General features: G+C 33.6%; 1 protein-coding gene across 1 annotated transcript; it reads left to right on the top strand.

Moving 5' to 3' along the window:
- The first annotated feature begins 208 nt into the window (after positions 1 to 208).
- LOC139849000 (uncharacterized) lies at positions 209 to 871 on the top strand. The gene has a single exon (XM_071838677.1). The coding sequence runs from the start codon at positions 209 to 211 to the stop codon at positions 869 to 871; it is 663 nt and encodes a 220-aa protein (XP_071694778.1).
- Positions 872 to 20,695: the final 19,824 nt, after the last annotated feature.

The following is a 20,695-nucleotide window of genomic DNA, read 5'->3' as shown; positions in this document are numbered from 1 at the left end:
GGTAAGGATAGTTGTGGTTTTATACAAAAAGATGTTATTGGGAACTCGGGGGGACTACTAATGGTTTGGGATACATCGAGCTTTATTTTTGAAGAGGCAGTAGCCAATGATTTTTTCATTGCTATTCGGGGAAAATGGTGCGGGTCAGGTCATGAATCAATCGTTGTGAACGTCTACGGGCCACATAATGATGAAAAGAAAAAAAAAGATGTGGTGTGCCCTAGATAACATTATTCAAAAGATTGAGTCGGCTTGGGTAGTTTGCGGGGATTTCAATGAAGTTAGATGCCATGAGGATAGGTTGAATAGTGTTTTTCATCCGGCTAGGGCATCTCGATTCAATGAATTCATTCTCAAGAACAATTTAATCGAGATACCTCTACTCGGGAAAAGGTTCACGCGCATTAGTGATGATGGTTTGAAGTTTAGTAAACTAGATCGTTTCCTTGTGAATGACAAGTTTGCTGGTCTTTGGGTTGATCTTTCGGTGGTTCCAATCGATTGTAGAGAGTCGGACCATTGTCCGATTATGCTTAGGGATCGAGTTATCAATTTCGGTCCTAAACCGTTTAAGTTGTTTGATGAGTGGTTTAATAAGGAAGGGGTGGACAAGGTTATTATGGAAGCTTGGGCGAAACCGGTTAGTAGCTCTAGAAAAGATTGCATTTTTAGAGATAGATTGAAGAATGTTAAAAATGAAATAAAGATTTGGAGTAAAAGAGAATTTGGGAATTTAGAGGGCGAAATTATTGAGCTAAAAAAGTGTGTTGCTATGTTGGAAGATTTAGCTGAGTCGGGGAAAATAAGTGATGAGGAGCGGGCACGTTGGTTAGAAAATCGTAGACGCTGGGTTGAAAAGGAAAAAAATTAAGTCCAGAATGTTAAAGCAAAAGGCTAGGCTTCGTTGGATTTTAGATGGGGACGAGAACTCCAAATACTTTCACTCCGTTATTCGTAGAAAGCTCAATAAAAGCAATATTCGAGGACTATGTATAAATGGTTCGTGGTGTGAGGGCCCATCTGTGATAAAACACGCTGTTCTGGAGCATTACAAATCAATATTTGGGAGAAAAAAAAAGGTGCTCAGGCCGTCACTTTTGGTGGAAACAGATTCAATGCGAGATGGGCCTGTTGGTCCAGGCAGCCTGACGCCACCAGGTGCTGTTCAGTTGGGCCCGGCTGGGTTGCATAATTCGTGTAGGCCGGTTACAGATAATGGGCTGGGGAATTCTGTGGAGTGGGCCAGTCGAGATACAAGGAGGGTAGGATCTGCTTTAAACAGATTATGTGAAAAGGAATCGATGGCACTTGAGGAACGATTTAGTGAATCGGAAATATGGGAAGTGGTTAAAGGTTGTGGTAGCGCTAAAGCCCCCGGCCCGGATGGTTTTAACATGGGATTTTTTAAGAAATTTTTGTATGTCATCAAGGCGGAACTAATCGAGGCAATTAATTTATTTTGGGATACCGGGGAAATTTCTAAAGGGTGCAACGCCTCCTTTATCATTTTGTTTCCTAAAAAGCAAGATCCACTCGGCTTAAGTGACTACCGCCCAATTAGTTTGATTGGTAGTTACTATAAAGTCATTGCGAAGATACTTTCAAATCGTCTCAAAAAGGTGGTACCAAATCTCGTGGGACCGAGCAAAGTGCGTTTATAAAAGGGCGGAATATTCTTAATGGTGTGCTAATTGCAAATGAATCACTTGCATTCCTCAAACGCAAAAAAGAAAAGTGCTTCGTGTTCAAGGTGGATTTCGAAAAAGCCTTCGACTGTCTCAATTGGGATTTCTTACTTGAAGTGATGAGTGTAATGGGATTTGGACTAAAATGGAGAAAATGGATAATGGCATGCTTCCAATCGGCCTCCATTTCCATTCTTGTAAATGGATCCCCGACTAGCGAATTTAAACTTGAAAGGGGGGTTCGACAAGGCGACCCACTTTCCCCGTTTCTCTTTATTCTTGCGACGGAAGGCCTAAATGTGTTAGCCAAAAATGTGGTTGAAAAGAATGTTTTCAAGGGGGTGGAAATCGGGAATGATAAGGTCATGGTATCACATGTAGTGACCCGAACTTTTCCATGTTTTTATATATTAAATGAAATTGATATTTACATGATTAAATGTTTCCAACATGTTAAGCAATCAAACTTGTTAAGACTTGATTAATTGAAATAGGTTTCATATAGACAATTGACCACCCAAGTTGACCGGCGATTCACGAACGTTAAAACTTGTAAAAACTATATGATGACATATATATATAGCGATTCACGAACAAGGTTGGTCATTGTCTTACTATCGGTCACAACGGTTATGTTCCACAAAACCAAGGATGGGAAGTGGTATTAGTAAAACCAGAATGCATGACTTGTTTCTGGACGTATGAATTACGTGTCTTTATTGCCTTTGCTGAACGCCTTATTTATTAACTAGAATTATCTTCGCAACTACTTTGTATCAAAGTTTTATGTGCTATATTTCATGCTATATGTAAAAAAAAGCGGTATTGTAAGTTTGCAAGTTATTGTATAAAGGTTTGAATATGATAATTTTTTTTTTTTGTGATTAGTTTTTCATATAGAATTGTAGTAGTTGAAATGGTATGTTAGCTACTAAGTATGAACTTAACGGATAGGTACTACCCGAATTAAAGAGTATAAAATGCTAATATGAAGAAAGAGCTTTTATAAAAAAGTTCATATTACGCTACGAAATACTATTGACTACTCTTGATATTCTATATGATTAACTCGTTTCATTTGACTATTTTGAAGGAAATGGCACCGACTACTCGACACACCTTGAATATGAGCGAAGAGGAATTTTGTGCCTTTCTTGCTTCAAACATAGCCGCAGTACAGGCTGCGCTACATACCAACAATAACTCCGAATCTAGCAATGCAGCTAACGGCGCAAGAAATCGTGTAGGATGCACCTACAAAGAATTCACTGCCTGTAAATCTTTGGAATTTGATGGAACCGAAGGACCGATCGGATTGAAACGGTGGACCGAGAAGGTCGAATCGGTGTTTGCCATAAGTAAGTGTACTGAAGAGGACAAAGTAAAGTAAGCTACGCATACCTTCACAGGTACTGCGTTAACATGGTGGAATACCTATCTAGAGCAAGTGGGACAAGATGATGCTTACGCACTACCGTGGTCAGCATTCAAGCACTTGATGAACGAGAAGTACCGTCCCAGAACCGAGGTCAATAAGCTCAAGACAGAACTTAGAGGGTTACGAACCCAAGGATTTAATATTACCACGTACGAAAGACGATTCACATAATTGTGCCTATTGTGTCCGAGAGCATTCGAAGATGAGGAAGAGAAGATCGACGCGTTTGTGAAAGGATTACCGGAAAGAATCCAAGAAGATATAAGTTCACACGAGCCTACCTCCATACAACAGGCATGTAGAATGGCTCACAAACTAGTGAACCAAATTGAGGAAAGAATTAAAGAACAGGCAGCTGAAGAGGCCAATGTGAAGCAAGTCAAAAGAAAGTGGGAGGAAAACAGTGATAAGAATCACCAATACAACAACAACAATTACAACAATAATCGCAACAACTATCCCAACAATCGCAACATCAATCGCAACTACAATAAACGGCCCAACAACAACAACAACAACAACAATAACAACAACAACTACAACAATCATCCCAACAACAATAACAACCGCAACAACAACAACAATCAGAAGCAGCTATGCCAAAGGTTTGAAAAGTATCACTCGGGGTTCTGCACCAAATTTTGCAACAAGTGTAAAAGAAATGGTCATAGCGCGGTGAAGTGTGAGGTCTACGGACCAGGGGTTAACAGAACGAAAGGAACAAATGGTGTCGGAACGAGTAATGGCGGAGCAAGTAGTGTCGGAGAAAGTTATGCCAATGTAGTTTGTTATAAATGTGGAAAACCGGGCTACATTATTAGAAATTGCCCGAACCAGGAGAACACGAATGGACAAGGCCGTGGAAGAGTTTTCAATATTAATGCGACAGAGGCACAGGAAGACCCGGAGCTTGTTACAGGTACGTTTCTTATTGACAATAAATCTGCTTACGTTTTATTTGATTCGGGTGCGGATAGAAGCTATATGAGTAGAGATTTTTGTGCTAAATTAAGTTGTCCATTGACGCCGTTGGATAGTAAATTTTTACTCGAATTAGCAAACGGTAAATTAATTTCAGCAGATTATATATGCCGGAATCGAGAAATTAAACTGGGTAGCGAAATATTTAAGATTGATTTGATACCCATAGAGTTAGGGAGTTTTGATGTAATAGTTGGCATGGACTGGCTGAAGAAGGTGAAAGCAGAGATCGTATGTTATAAAAATGCAATTCGCATTGTACGAGAAGAAGGAGAACCCTTAATGGTGTATGGAGAAAAGGGCAACATGAAGCTACATCTTATTAGTAATTTGAAGGCACAAAAACTAATAAGCAACGGTTGCTATGCTGTTCTAGCACACGTCGAGAAAGTACAAACTGAAGAAAAGAGCATCAATGATGTTCCCGTCGCAAAAGAATTTCACGATGTATTTCTGAAAGAATTACCGGGACTACCTCCACATCGATCTGTTGAATTTCAAATAGATCTTGTACCAGGAGCTGCACCAATAGCTCGTGCTCCTTATAGACTCGCACCCAGCGAGATGAAAGAACTGCAAAGCCAACTGCAAGAACTATTAGAACGTGGTTTAATTCGACCAAGCACATCACCATTGAGAGCTCCTGTTTTGTTTGTCAAGAAGAAGGATGGTACATTTAGGTCGTGTATTGACTACAGAGAGTTGAACAAACTTACCATCAAAAACCGTTATTCGCTGCCGAGAATTGACGACTTATTTGATCAACTACAAGGCTCGTCAGTTTATTCGAAGATCGATTTACGTTCTGGATATCATCAAATGCGAGTAATGGAGGATGATATTCCAAAAACTGCTTTTAGGACGCGTTATGGTCATTACGAGTTTATGGTTATGCCGTTTGGATTGACTAACGCACCAGCTGTGTTCATGGACCTTATGAACTGAGTGTGTGGGCCATATCTTGACAAGTTTGTCATTGTTTTCATCGATGACATACTTATTTACTCAAAGAATGATCAAGAGCACGAAGAACATTTGAGAAAAGTGCTAGAAGTATTGAGGAAAGAAAAACTGTACGCTAAGTTTTCAAAGTGTGCATTTTGGTTGGAAGAAGTTCAATTCCTCGGTCACATAGTGAACAAAGAAGGTATCCAGGTGGACCCGGCAAAGATCAAAAATGTTGAAAAGTGGGAAACCCCAAAAACTCTGAAGCATATACGTCAATTTTTAGGATTGGCTGGTTACTACAGAAGATTCATCCAAGATTTCTTCAAAATAGCAAAACCCTTGACTGCATTAACGCATAAAGGGAAGAAATTTGAATGGAAGGATGAACAAGAGAAGGCGTTTCAATTATTAAAGAAAAAGCTAACTACGGCACCTATATTGTCATTGCCTGAAGGGAATGATGATTTTGTGATTTATTGTGACGCATCAAAGCAAGGTCTCGGTTGTGTATTAATGCAACGGACGAAGGTGATTGCTTATGCGTCTAGACAATTGAAGATTCACGAGCAAAATTATATGACGCATGAGTTGGAATTAGGCGCGGTTGTTTTTGCATTAAAGACTTGGAGGCACTACTTATATGGGGTCAAAAGTATTATATATACCGACCACAAAATTCTTCAACACATATTTAATCAGAAACAACTGAATATGAGGCAGCGTAGGTGGATTGAATTATTGAATGATTACGACTTTGAGATTCGTTACCACCTGGGAAAGGAAAATGTGGTAGCCGACGCCTTGAGCAGAAAGGATAGAGAACCCATTCGAGTAAAATCTATGAATATAATGATTCACACTAACCTTACTACTCAAATAAAGGAGGCGCAACAAGGAGTTTTAAAAGAGGGAAATTTAAAGGATGAAATACCCAAAGGATCGGAGAAGCATCTTAATATTCGGGAAGACGGAACCCGGTATAGGGCTGAAAGAATTTGGGTACCAAAATTTGGAGATATGAGAGAAATGGTACTTAGAGAAGCTCATAAAACCATATACTCAATACATCCTGGAACGGGGAAGATGTACAAGGATCTTAAGAAACATTTTTGGTGGCCAGATATGAAAGCCGATATTGCTAAATATATAGGAGAATGTTTGACGTGTTCTAAGGTCAAAGCTGAACATCAGAAACCATCAGGTCTACTGCAACAACCTGAAATCCCGGAATGGAAATGGAAAAACATTACCATGGATTTCATTACTAAATTTCCAAGGACTGCAAGTGGTTATGATACTATTTGGGTACTAGTTGATCGTCTCACCAAGTCAGCACACTTTCTGCCAATAAGAGAAGATGACAAGATGGAGAAGTTAGCACGACTGTATTTGAAGGAAGTTGTCTCCAGACATGGAATACCAATCTCTATTATCTATGATAGGGATGGCAGATTTATTTCAAGATTCTGGCAGACATTACAGCAAGCATTAGGAACTCGTCTAGACATGAGTACTGCCTATCATCCACAAACTGATGGGCAGAGTGAAAGGACGATATAAATGCTTGAAGACATGCTACGAGCATGTGTTATTGATTTCGGAAACAGTTGGGATCGACATCTACCGTTAGCAGAATTTTCCTACAACAACAGCTATCATTCAAGCATTGAGATGGCGTCGTTTGAAGCACTTTATGGTAGAAAGTGCAGGTCTCCGATTTGTTGGAGTGAAGTGGGGGATAGACAGATTACGGGTCCGGAGATAATACAAGAAACTACCGAGAAGATCATCCAAATTCAACAACGGTTGAAAACCGCCCAAAGTCGACAAAAGAGCTACGCCGACATTAAAAGAAAAGACATAGAATTTGAAATTGGAGAAATGGTCATGCTTAAGGTTGCACCTTGGAAAGGTGTTGTTCGATTTGGTAAATGGGGGAAATTAAATCCAAGGTATATTGGACCATTCAAGATTATTGATCGTGTCGGACCAGTAGCTTACCGACTTGAGTTACCTCAACAACTTGCGAATGTACATAACACTTTCCATGTCTCGAATTTGAAGAAATATTTTGCTAAAGAAGATCTCACTATTTCGTTAGACGAAATCCAAATCAATGAAAAACTTCAATTCATTGAAGAACCCGTCGAAATAATGGATCGTGAGGTTAAGAGACTTAAACAAAACAAGATACCGATTGTTAAGGTTTGATGGAATGCTCGTAAAGGACCCGAGTTCACCTGGGAGCGTGAAGATCAGATGAAGAAGAAATACCCGCATCTATTTCCAGAAGATTCGTCAACACTTTCAACAGCTTAAAATTTCGGGACGAAATTTATTTAACGGGTAGGTACTGTAGTGACCCGAACTTTTCCATGTTTTTATATATTAAATGAAATTAATATTTACATGATTAAATGTTTCCAACATGTTAAGCAATCAAACTTGTTAAGACTTGATTAATTGAAATAGGTTTCATATAGACAATTGACCACCCAACTTGACCGGCGATTCACGAACGTTAAAACTTGTAAAAACTATATGATGACATATATATATATATATATATATATATATATATATATATATATATATATATATATATATATATATATATATATATATATATATATATATATATATATATATATATATATATATATAGTTAATATGATATTATGATAAGTAAACATATCATTAAGTATATTAACAATGAACTACATATGTAAAAACAAGACTACTAACTTAATGATTTTGAAACGAGACATATATGTAACGATTATCGTTGTAACGACATTTAATGTATATATATATCATATTAAGATATATTAATATATCATGATATCATGATAATGTAATAATTTAACATCTCATTTGATTTAATAAACAATGGGTTAATAACATTTAACAAGATCGTTAACCTAAAGGTTTCAAAACAACACTTACATGTAACGACTAACGATGACTTAACGACTCAGTTAAAATGTATATACATGTAGTGTTTTAATATGTATTCATACACTTTTGAAAGACTTCAATACACTTATCAAAATACTTCTACTTAACAAAAATGCTTACAATTACATCCTCGTTCAGTTTCATCAACAATTCTACTAGTATGCACCTGTATTCGTACTCGTACAATACACAACTTTTAGATGTATGTAATATTGGTATATACACTCCAATGATCAGCTCTTAGCAGCCCATGTGAGTCACCTAACACATGTGGGAACCATCATTTGGCAACTAGCATGAAATATCTCATAAAATTATAAAAATATGAGTAATCATTCATGACTTATTTACATGTAAAAACAATTACACATCCTTTATATCTAATCCATATACCAACGACCAAAAATACCTACAAACACTTTAATTCTTCAATTTTCTTCATCTAATTAATCTCTCTCAAGTTCTATCTTCAAGTTCTAAGTGTTCTTCGTAAATTCTACAAGTTCTAGTTTCATAAAATCAAGAATACTTCCAAGTTTGCTAGCTTACTTCCAATCTTGTAGAGTGATCATCCAACCTCAAGAAATCTTTATTATTTATAGTAAGATATCTTTCTAATACAAGGTAATACTCATATTCAAACTTTGATTCAATTTCTATAACTATAACAATCTTATTTCGAGTGAAAATCTTACTTGAACTTGTTTTCGCGTCATGATTCTGCTTCAAGAACTTTCAAGCCATCCAAGGATCCTTTGAAGCTAGATCCATTCTTCTCATTTCCAGTAGCTTTATCCAGAAAACTTGAGGTAGTAATGATGTTCATAACATCATTCGGTTCATACATATAAAGCTATCTTATTCGAAGGTTTAAACTTGTAATCACTAGAACATAGTTTAGTTAATTCTAAACTTGTTCGCAAACAAAAGTTAATCCTTCTAACTTGACTTTTAAAATCAACTAAACACATGTTCTATATCTATATGATATGCTAACTTAATGATTTAAAACCTGGAAACACGAAGAACACTGTAAAACCGGACATACGCCGTCGTAGTAACACCGCGGGCTGTTTTGGGTGAGTTAATTAAAAACTATGATAAACTTTGATTTAAAAGTTGTTCTTCTGGGAAAATGATTTTTATTATGAACATGAAACTATATCCAAAAATCATGGTTAAACTCAAAGTGAAAGTATGTTTTTTCTAAAATGGTCATCTAGACGTCGTTCTTTCGACTGAAATGACTACCTTTACAAAAACGACTTGTAACTTATATTTCCGACTATAAACCTATACTTTTTATGTTTAGATTCATAAAATAGAGTTCAATATGAAACCATAGCAATTTGATTCACTCAAAACGGATTTAAAATGAAGAAGTTATGGGTAAAACAAGATTGGATAATTTTTCTTGTTGTAGCAACGTGAAAATTGGTAACAAATCTATATTAATCATATCCTAGCTAACTTATATTGTATTATACATGTATTCTAATATATTATATAATCTTGGGATACCATAGACACGTATGCAAATGTTTTGACATATCATATCGACCCATGTGTATATATTATTTGGAACAACCATAGACACTATATATGCAGTAATGTGGGAGTTAGCTATACAGGGTTGAGGTTGATTCCAAAAATATATATACTTTGAGTTGTGATCTAGCCTGAGACGTGTATACACTGGGTCGTGGATTGATTCAAGATAATATATATCAATTTTTTTCTGTACATCTAACGTTGGACAACTAGTTGTAGGTTACTAACGAGGACAGCTGACTTAATAAACTTAAAACATCAAAATGTATTAAAAGTGTTGTAAATATATTTTGAATATACTTTGATATATATATGTACATATTTGTTATAGGTTCGTGAATCGACCAGTGGCCAAGTCTTACTTCCCGACGAAGTAAAAATCTGTGAAAGTGAGTTATAGTCCCACTTTTAAAATCTAATATTTTTGGGATGAGAATACATGTAGGTTTTATAAATGATTTACAAAATAGACACAAGTACGTGAAACTACATTCTATGGTTGAATTATCGAAATCGAATATGCCCCTTTTTATTAAGTCTGGTAATCTAAGAATTAGGGAACAGACACCCTAATTGACGCGAATCCTAAAGATAGATCTATTGGGCCTAACAAACCCCATCCAAAGTACCGGATGCTTTAGTACTTCGAAATTTATATCATATCCGAAGGGTGTCCCGGAATGATGGGGATATTCTTATATATGCATCTTGTTAATGTCGGTTACCAGGTGTTCACCATATGAATGATTTTTATATTTATGTATGGGATGTATATTGAAATATGAAATCTTGTGGTCTATTGTTACGATTTGATATATATAGGTTAAACCTATAACTCACCATCATTTTTGTTGGCGTTTAAAGCATGTTTATTCTCAGGTGAATATTAAGAGCTTCCGCTGTTGCATACTAAAATAAGGACAAGATTTGGAGTCCTTGTTTGTATGATATTATGTAAAAACTGCATTCAAGAAACATATGTCGATGTAATATATTTCTATTGTAAACCATTATGTAATGGTCGTGTGTAAAGAGTATATTTTAGATTATCATTATTTGATAATCTACGTAATGCTTTTGAAACCTTTATTGATAAAATAAAGGTTATGGTTGTTTTAAAAATGAATGCAGTCTTTGAAAAATGTCTCATATAGAGGTCAAAACCTCGCAACGAAATTAATTAATATGGAACGTTTATAATCAATATGAACGGGACATTTCATCACACCTCCAATACGCGGACGATACGATCTTCTTTGGCACATGGAATGAGAGTAATATTCGCAACCTCATGAAGATACTTAAGTGTTTTGAGCTTACTTCGGGCCTTAAGGTCAATTATCATAAGAGTAATCTAATTGGGGTTGGGGTGGATAAGGTGATGGTTGAGAATATGGCGAACTTGTTCAGTTGTAAGGTCGGATCACTCCCCTTCATGTACTTAGGTCTCCCGGTTGGAGGTAATATGAGAAAGGAAGAAAATTGGAAGCTGGTCATAAGTAAAGTTGAGAAAAGACTCACGGATTGGAGAGCCCGTACGGTGTCATTTGGTGGACGTTCGATCCTTGTGAAATCGGTTCTTAATAGTCTCCCGTTGTACTACTTCTCACTCTTCCGAGCTCCGCCTTGTGTGATTAAACATCTTGAGTTTGTAAATCAAAAATTTCATGGGTCAAATGGGAGGATACAATTCTACCATATTGTGAGGGTGGGTTAAATTTGGGTTCTCTAAAATGTCAAAACATGGCTTTGATTGGCAAGTGGTGGTGGAGGTTTTTAACCGAGCCCAACACTTTGTGGTTCAAAGTCATTTCGAGCATATACGGTGTAGAGACCCGTCCTAATCCATCCGGACGAAGTCCATATCGATTATAAACGATTCACAACAGTTGATTACATCGCGAGGTACTTGACCTCTATATGATACATTTTACAAACATTACATTCGTTTTTAAAAGACGAACTTTCATTTACATCGAAAGTTGACGGCATGCATATTCTTTCGTAATATATCCATATATAATTGACTTAATAATAATCTTGATGAACTCGACGACTCGAATGCAACGTCTTTCGAAATATGTCATGATTGACTCCAAGTAATATCTCTAAAATGAGCAAATGCACAGCGGAAGATTTCTTTCATACCTGAGAATAAACATGCTTTAAAGTGTCAACCAAAAGGTTGGTGAGTTCATTAGTTTATCATAAATAATCATTTCATAATTTTAATAGACCACAAGATTTCATATTCCCAATTCTCATAAATAAACGTCCCATGCATAGAGACAAAAATATCATTCATATGGATTGAACACCTGGTAACCGACATTAACAATATGCATATAAGAATATCCCCATCATTCCGGGATCCTCCTTCGGACATGATATAAATTTCGAAGTACTAAAGCATCCGGCACTTTGGATGGGGCTTGTTGGGCCTGATAGATCTATCTTTAGGATTCGCGTCAATTAGGGTGTCTGTTCTCTAATTCTTAGATTACCAGACTAAAAAGGGGCATATTCGGTTTAATAATTCAACCATAGAATGTAGTTTCACGTACTTGTGTCTATTTCGTAAAACAATTATAAAAACAGCGCATGTATTCTCAGCCCAAAAATATAAAGGGTAAAAAGGCAAATGAAACTCACGCATATAAATATTGTAAAAACAGTTAATAAAGCATTTGCATGTATTCTCAGCCCAAAAATGTAATGAGTAAAAAGGAAGCAAATGAAACTCACCATACTGTATTTTGTAGTAAAAATACATATAACGTTATTGAGCAAGTGTAGGGTTGGCCTTGGATTCACGAACCTATATCATTTATATATATTAACACATATAATCGAAATCGAATAATTTATATATATATTTATTAAGGACATCATTTTATAACTTATATGTTTCATTAAAAATATATTCATTTTATATATTTTAAATAATTATATTAATATAGATATTTTATATGTATTAAGTATATTTTATATAATATTATTTGTTTTAAAATAATAGTTATAAAAATACTAAGATAATGATAATAACAAAAATGATAATTTTTCTAAAAATAATAATTTTAATAATAATGCAAATTTTAATAATATTAGTAATGATAATAATATTAAAACTTATACCTTTACTAATAATGATAATTCTAATACTAATGATAAAAATAATAATGATACTTATGTTAATAATAATAATAATAATAATAATAATAATAATAATAATAATAATAATAATAATAATAATAATAAATAATAATAAGTAAACTACCTCAAAAATGTAGCCCTTAAGAAAAATGTCCAAGTCTAGCCCTTAAGAAAAATGCCCAAATCTGAGTTTGAACCTAAGACCTCTTGCTAACTTGACAACACCCAACCATTCCTCTACTTCTTATTTCTTAAATTTGTTCGCGTGTATAAATATATAACATATATACACTGTTCCTCATTTCCGTCACTAACATCACCAACTTAGATGATGGACTTGATCTTTCGTGGCCCATTCTATCTCATAAGCCCAATTAGTAATTTCTTACAAGCCCAGTTCGTGGAATGTCGTATTTAAACAGAATCGCCTAGCTGGAATGGTTTCACATCCTTCTTTCTTTAAAAAAAAAATATAATGCACCGGGCTAGGATTGAACCCGCGACCTGCTGTTTAATCATTCCCTCCCTAACCACTGAACCATTACTCTATTCTTGTAATTACTCTCATGACCTATATACTTAACCTATACGAATCTGTTTGCTTTCCCATTTTTTCTTAAACCCACGTATCATCAGTAACAGTAACTAGGAAAACAGAAAATGAACAATGTCCCACCTTTCTTCTTTCATAATCCTAACCATCAATATCATAATTTATATCATAATCATCATCATCGTGACCATTATCTTTCTCGCCATCACCTTTTATATTCGATCTTCATCATCATTATTATATCCTCTCTTTAACGAAATCATCATCATCGTTAATAAACTTCTCCATCTAGATTTATTCACAAGCTAAAAAGTCTGGTTATATAAATTCTTACTATAATCAAGAAAATTGGTGGCTTTCTTTCCCTCTGGTCCCCCATGAAAAAGGAGACACCAACAGCAAAAAAAAATTTGTCGGCCATGATTTACTAATTGGATCCATATGCACCTTTAATAGTTACTATAAAGTATTATTATTTAGGACCCATTTGACAACTAATACTCAATGATATATAGCACTCTTTAATTAGTTCGAGAGAAGGGAAAAAAAAACTATCATTGGTGATAGTTCTCGAATGGCAAAAACCAGAAAACAGTGGCGAGTAGCAGCGTGTTTTAATGGATTCCTTTTTGGCTGTTTTGGTTTAAGAGCTTGGCGATCAATTTATAATTAAATAGTTCGAGGTTCTCTCACGTGAGTGGTGATTTGTATGTGCGAATAGAATCAGAAAAAAAAATATACGTAACAGCGTAACAGATATATTTGCAGTCGTGAATTACAAAAAGGAAAAGAAGAAAGTGAGAGGAAGAGAGAAAGAGAAAAGAAAGGGAGATGATGGGTTATGGTGTTGGATCGAGCATGAGAATAAGCATGTTAAAAGAAGGCAAGTAACAAGGGTTGTTCGGTATAGTTTTGTTCGAACCAGAATCTTAACTCAAAGATGGTTCGGGGTCGGTTCAAAGAAGGTAATGGTGGTGTTATGGCTGCACAAGGTGGTGACGTTTTCAAGTGGTGTATGATTTACGATGGTGGTTTTGGTAAAATTCACTCTAGAACAGAGGTGATGATTTATCGTAGAGAAAAAGAGAGATGTGTGAAGAGAAAGAGAGAGATGTGTGATTATCTATATTCCTGCATCTATGTATGTGTAAGTAGGTATATAATCAAAGATTATAGAATGCAGTTTACGTGATTCCTAATCCAAAAAGAAAATACAAAAATTGGGGTTTAGAAGAATCAAACAAAACTTAAAGGGTTGACATAATCTTCAATCAAAGAAGAAAATATTGAAATTGGACAATGATGGCTAACAGAATTTGGATCGATATGAATTATGAGTTGTACTGGATTGGAGACAGAGAACAAATCATTCAAAGGGATGAAAGTGATTTGAAACAGAATACGTAATTTTTCTGTATGCATTTATGTTTTTAATCATATTTATATTCTTGTAATCTGTATATGTATTTATTTATATAGATATATGTATTCAGTATATGTATTATAATCTATATATATCAGTGTCTATATATTTGTATATATATCCCTAATTGTATATTTCTTATTGTTATATACTTATTTATATAGATTATAATTTAATCTTATTAATAAATGTAAATATAATAATAATACTCTTTAATATTATAAATAATGGTAATACAAATATAATAATAATAATATTACTAATGATAATGATAATAATTATTATGAAATGTATAACACTAATTTTATTTATAACAATAATACTAATTTTACTAATATTGTTAATAATAACAATAATACTAATGATAATAATAATATATCAATTTATATATATATATATATATATATATATATATATATATATATATATATATATATATATATATATATATATATATATATATATATATATATATCAACTTTCATATTTATGTATTATCTATTGATATTAACAATATATCTAACATTAACTTTAATAATGATAAAAAAATACTTTTATTATTAATAGTACTAATAATATTATTAGTTATAATAATATTAATTTTTACTGATAATAATAATAATATTATCATTAATAATAATATAATATTTTATACTTATCTAGTTTCATATATATATATATATATATATATATATATATATATATATATATATATATATATATATATATATATATATATATATATAATCATGTACACACAATTGTTCGTGAATCGTCAGGAATAGTCAAAGGTTATATGCATCCATGTAAACAGTTCAAAAATTTTGAGACTCAACATTACAGACTTTGCTTATCATGTCAACAATATAATATCGTATCGAGAGTTTGGTTTAAAATTAGTCGAAATTTTCCGGGTCACTACACTACCTACCCGTTAAAGAAATTTCATCCTCGAAATTTGATCGAGGTTGTCATGGCAAATCATAAAATGTTTTCATGACGAATATACAGTTTTATCATCATTGAGTAATATAGATAAAACAATTTTGATTACGCGAAGAGTGTAAGTGAAGCTATCGCAAGAGAGTGAAATGAGTAAATGTATATTCGTTTTTAACCGATGACGTAGTTACGATTGATTTTCGGAATTTAAGGGATTTAAAGAAAATTCTTGTAATAAGATTTGGTTCTTCGGCGATTTAGGAAATCAGGATCCTCTTTGGTTAAATACGATAATCTGTTTTGATTGCTCTGTCGGATATTTCACTATAAATTCATCCTTTTCGTTTCCTTTATATTTTGGAGTTCCATACTTTTGTTTTCTCTTCCGACTTTAAGTCAAGCGAATAATGGTCCAGAATTCGTAGGTATGCGGTTTGGAATGGACATGACAAATGTTCTAAGAGAGAAATTGTAATAGCATGATCTTAATTGGTTAAGTTACCAGAATTCATGAGAAAAGATAGAACTATCAAGAAAATATGTTCTTGATATGTTTAGAGATTAGATAGAATGTAAGAGTCGTGTAACATGGCACATGATGACGGTACTGTGAATCATCATGTTTCATTAGAAGCTCAGCATGACTTACTGTAATATAATCACGTTGATCAAGTGTCATTATATTATACTAACTCATGCATTAGTTTCCAACACTACTTCAAAACATTCGTATTTTAAATTCGAAGGTTCGCAGAATATAGACACTAAAATAGTTTCCTTTTATGATATAATACGGATAGCGCAGAGAGATAATTAATATCGAACGAGAATATTTATGAAGATATCTTCAGAAATATTGAGGATATTAATAAAGAAAGGTACGATGATATCTTAGGATTTCAGAATCAAATTGTGATGAAGAAATTCATTCACGATGATTTAGAGTGGTTAAGGAGTAAGGTATTCGCTAAAGATTTCATCAGAAACAGAATCATCTGGATTCTTTATGTACAAGTTTAGTCCTTGTGATTTGTTCAGAGTCTCCTTCATGGTTTGCTAAATCCGGTTTCCAGTTCCAACTTTTCTGAGCTTTGCCAATATACTATTCTTTATCTTTATACCTTTGACGGTTAAGGTTGTGTACAGTTTTTGCTGCTGTATTCAGCTTGTACAGTTTTTACTGCTGTATTCAGCTTGTACAGTTTTTGCTGCTGTATTCAGCTTTTTCAGAATTTGGAGTATTGATTTGTATACTGGGTGCTTTTTGAAATTTCAGAATGGAAGATCATAATTCTAAGAGATAAGGGTTATATGTATACTTATAACTGTTGATGTTGATATGCTGCGAGATTTCAAAATACTGATTTGCTAATTCTCGGTAGTTGGTATAGTAATTCTCGTTATAAGATGTAAATGAGTAAATGATAGGGTTTCACTGAATATAGTGATTCTTCGGAAAGTCAAAGATCAACGGAGTTGTTGGTAAATTTACTGCTAATGTGATAAGATATAAACGGTTCCCCGGTAACGATGATGAAGGGGTAATCTTTATAATAGGGTTTATACGAATGAAAAATTTGAAGTTGATTTGCTGGAGCTGTCACAAAATTGGCTAATTTGAAAAGAAATTGCGTTGTTATTTTCGAAAATAACAATACCAAAGAAGCTAGCACAGATATGTGTTAAACATTTATACAGGTTCCGAGAATTTTTCAGGTGCATAACTATATGCGTAAATCTTTTCTTTTGTAGATGAAGTGCGGTTGATTCATCCTCCCGATTGAGGTGTTTTCAAGAATCATGAGAGGTTTGAACGCAAATTGGAATCGTCAAGATACAAATGAGGTTTAAGATGAAATCAAGTGGCACACTTGAGGAGATATTTAACTGTAGTGGATGTAATTTATTAACGATATTCAAGTCAAAAGGTGTTGTAATTATTATTCCCTACTCTTTTATTACCTTTTAATTGTCTAATGATAGTAGTTCAATAGTCCAATAGTTCAACCAAGGCTAGTATATTATAAGAAAATAGTCATAACGGATATAGGAACAGTTAGCTAGGATTTCTTTAGTATAGGTTTAAAGTTTTACGTAGTTAATTAATTGGTTACTAATAAATTTTATTTTGTTCATTATTTTCTTCATTATGCCACTTGTCAAATCTTGACTTGGATTTTGATCGGTCAAAATTCGAATATGAAATTGAACTTGGATGAAAAATAGTTGTTCTTTGGTGAACAGATACGTATATGTGTGGATTTGAACAGTATTGTTAATGGCTACTGAATCTGAGTTAAAGATTGTACAGTGTAACTTATTAATGTGAAATCTTAAATATTCCTCGGGTATTACCTACCCGTTAAAATATTTTCATCATTAACATTTTGTACGAAAGAATTTTTCAATTACAATCATTATGAAAATATATATACATATATATTTTCTTCAGATGTAATTATTAATTTAATGAGTCGATATGATATTAAAGTCATTTGATTTTCGATTTGAGCTAGAATAAATAATCTCTAAAACTTTTAGAAACCACCTATTCTTCGCAGAATATTTCTTCAATGAAGTTATAAATTAGTACTTCATCGTTCATTGTTGTTACTCCTTAGTATCTATGGTACGTATGACGTTGATGTTCGTGTGACAGATTGTGAAGTTGAGTTTTGTGATGCGGTTGTTGTTGGTTGTGGTAATTGTTGGCGTTGATGATGGTGGTACTGCTGGTGCTGCTGCTAGTGTTTGTAACCTTTGCACCATATTCTCCAATGCTACTACCCGAGCGCGAATCTCGTTGACTTCTTCTATTTTACCGGGGTGATTGTCGGTTCGGACGAGCGGATAAATATGATCTAGAATTTGATATAGTATATAATCATGATGAGATACTCTGGAAATGAGAGAGAAAATGGTGTTTCAGACAGGTTTGCCGGTAAGTGCTTCAGGTTCTTTGCTAAGAGGGAAATGTGGTAGATGAAAAAGATCACCTTCTTCTTGTCTCCAATGATTGAGGAGGCCACAAACCCAGTCCCAATTCATCCAGAATAGATGATGGCTAAACGGTTGATCCATTCTGGTAACACTACTTTCGGAGCTTGAGTGAAAATCCATATCGGAATAGTTATCGGCATCCGACGAACTTGAACTGGTTGAGGGATTCATCTCGTACGATCAGATGAAGGATTTTTGATAAGAAACAGATTATAGGATGTAGATTAGTACCCTACAATACATAAGTTACATATGCATATATAATACTAAAATCCCATAAGTTACGGAGGAATATACGGAAGCTGTCAGGCAAAGGTAACAATAACAGATACGCTAAGATATGAATCAGCAGATACGCTAAGATATGAATTTTATCCATACACTATTCATGCAATCATTGCAATATGATGTGTCTAGACTAAGAATAATGAGCAGGTAATTTTCTAAGGATGATAAGCAGATGATTTCCGACAAAAATGATAAGCAAAACTTTTGACATGCAGACACGGTCGAAGTCCAGACTCACTAATGCATCCTAACGACTATCAGTTAGACATACTAATGCAAGACCTGGTTCGCTAAGACCACCGCTTTGATACCAACTGTAGAGACCCGTCCTAATCCATCCGGACGAAGTCCATATCGATTATAAACGATTCACAACAGTTGATTACATCGCGAGGTACTTGACCTCTATATGATACATTTTACAAACATTACATTCGTTTTTAAAAGATGAACTTTCATTTACATCGAAAGTTGACGGCATGCATATTCTTTCGTAATATATCCATCTATAATTGACTTAATAATAATCTTGATGAACTCGACGACTCGAATGCAACGTCTTTCGAAATATGTCATGATTGACTCCAAGTAATATCTCTAAAATGAGCAAATGCACAGCGGAAGATTTCTTTCATACCTGAGAATAAACATGCTTTAAAGTGTCAACCAAAAGGTTGGTGAGTTCATTAGTTTATCATAAATAATCATTTCATAATTTTAATAGACCACAAGATTTCATATTCCCAATTCTCATAAATAAACGTCCCATGCATAGAGACAAAAATATCATTCATATGGATTGAACACCTGGTAACCGGCATTAACAATATGCATATAAGAATATCCCCATCATTCCGGGATCCTCCTTCGGACATGATATAAATTTCGAAGTACTAAAGCATCCGGTACTTTGGATGGGGCTTGTTGGGCCCGATAGATCTATCTTTAGGATTCGCGTCAATTAGGGTGTCTGTTCCCTAATTCTTAGATTACCTGACTAAAAAGGGGCATATTCGGTTTAATAATTCAACCATAGAATGTAGTTTCACGTACTTGTGTCTATTTCGTAAAACAATTATAAAAACAGCGCATGTATTCTCAGCCCAAAAATATAAAGGGTAAAAAGGCAAATGAAACTCACGCATATAAATATTGTAAAAACAGTTAATAAAGCATTTGCATGTATTCTCAGCCCAAAAATGTAATGAGTAAAAAGGAAGCAAATGAAACTCACCATACTGTATTTTGTAGTAAAAATACATATAACGTTATTGAACAAGTGTGGGGTTGGCCTTGGATTCATGAACCTATATCATTTATATATATTAACACATATAATCGAAATCGAATAATTTATATATATATTTATTAAGGACATCATTTTATAACTTATATGTTTCATTAAAAATATATTCATTTTATATATTTTAAATAATTATATTAATATAGATATTTTATATGTATTAAGTATATTTTATATAATATTATTTGTTTTAAAATAATAGTTATAATAATACTAAGATAATGATAATAACAAAAATGATAATTTTTCTAAAAATAATAATTTTAATAATAATGCAAATTTTAATAATATTAGTAATGATAATAATATTAAAACTTATACCTTTACTAATAATGATAATTCTAATACTAATGATAAAAATAATAATGATACTTATGTTAATAATAATAATAATAATAATAATAATAATAATAATAATAATAATAATAATAATAATAATAATAAATAATAAGTAAACTACCTCAAAAATGTA

The sequence above is a fragment of the Rutidosis leptorrhynchoides genome, chromosome 5, assembly GCF_046630445.1.
Source record: "Rutidosis leptorrhynchoides isolate AG116_Rl617_1_P2 chromosome 5, CSIRO_AGI_Rlap_v1, whole genome shotgun sequence".
Taxonomy (NCBI): Eukaryota; Viridiplantae; Streptophyta; class Magnoliopsida; order Asterales; family Asteraceae; genus Rutidosis; species Rutidosis leptorrhynchoides.
Note: the sequence above shows the minus strand (reverse complement) of the source record. Positions and strands in the feature narration are given on the sequence as shown.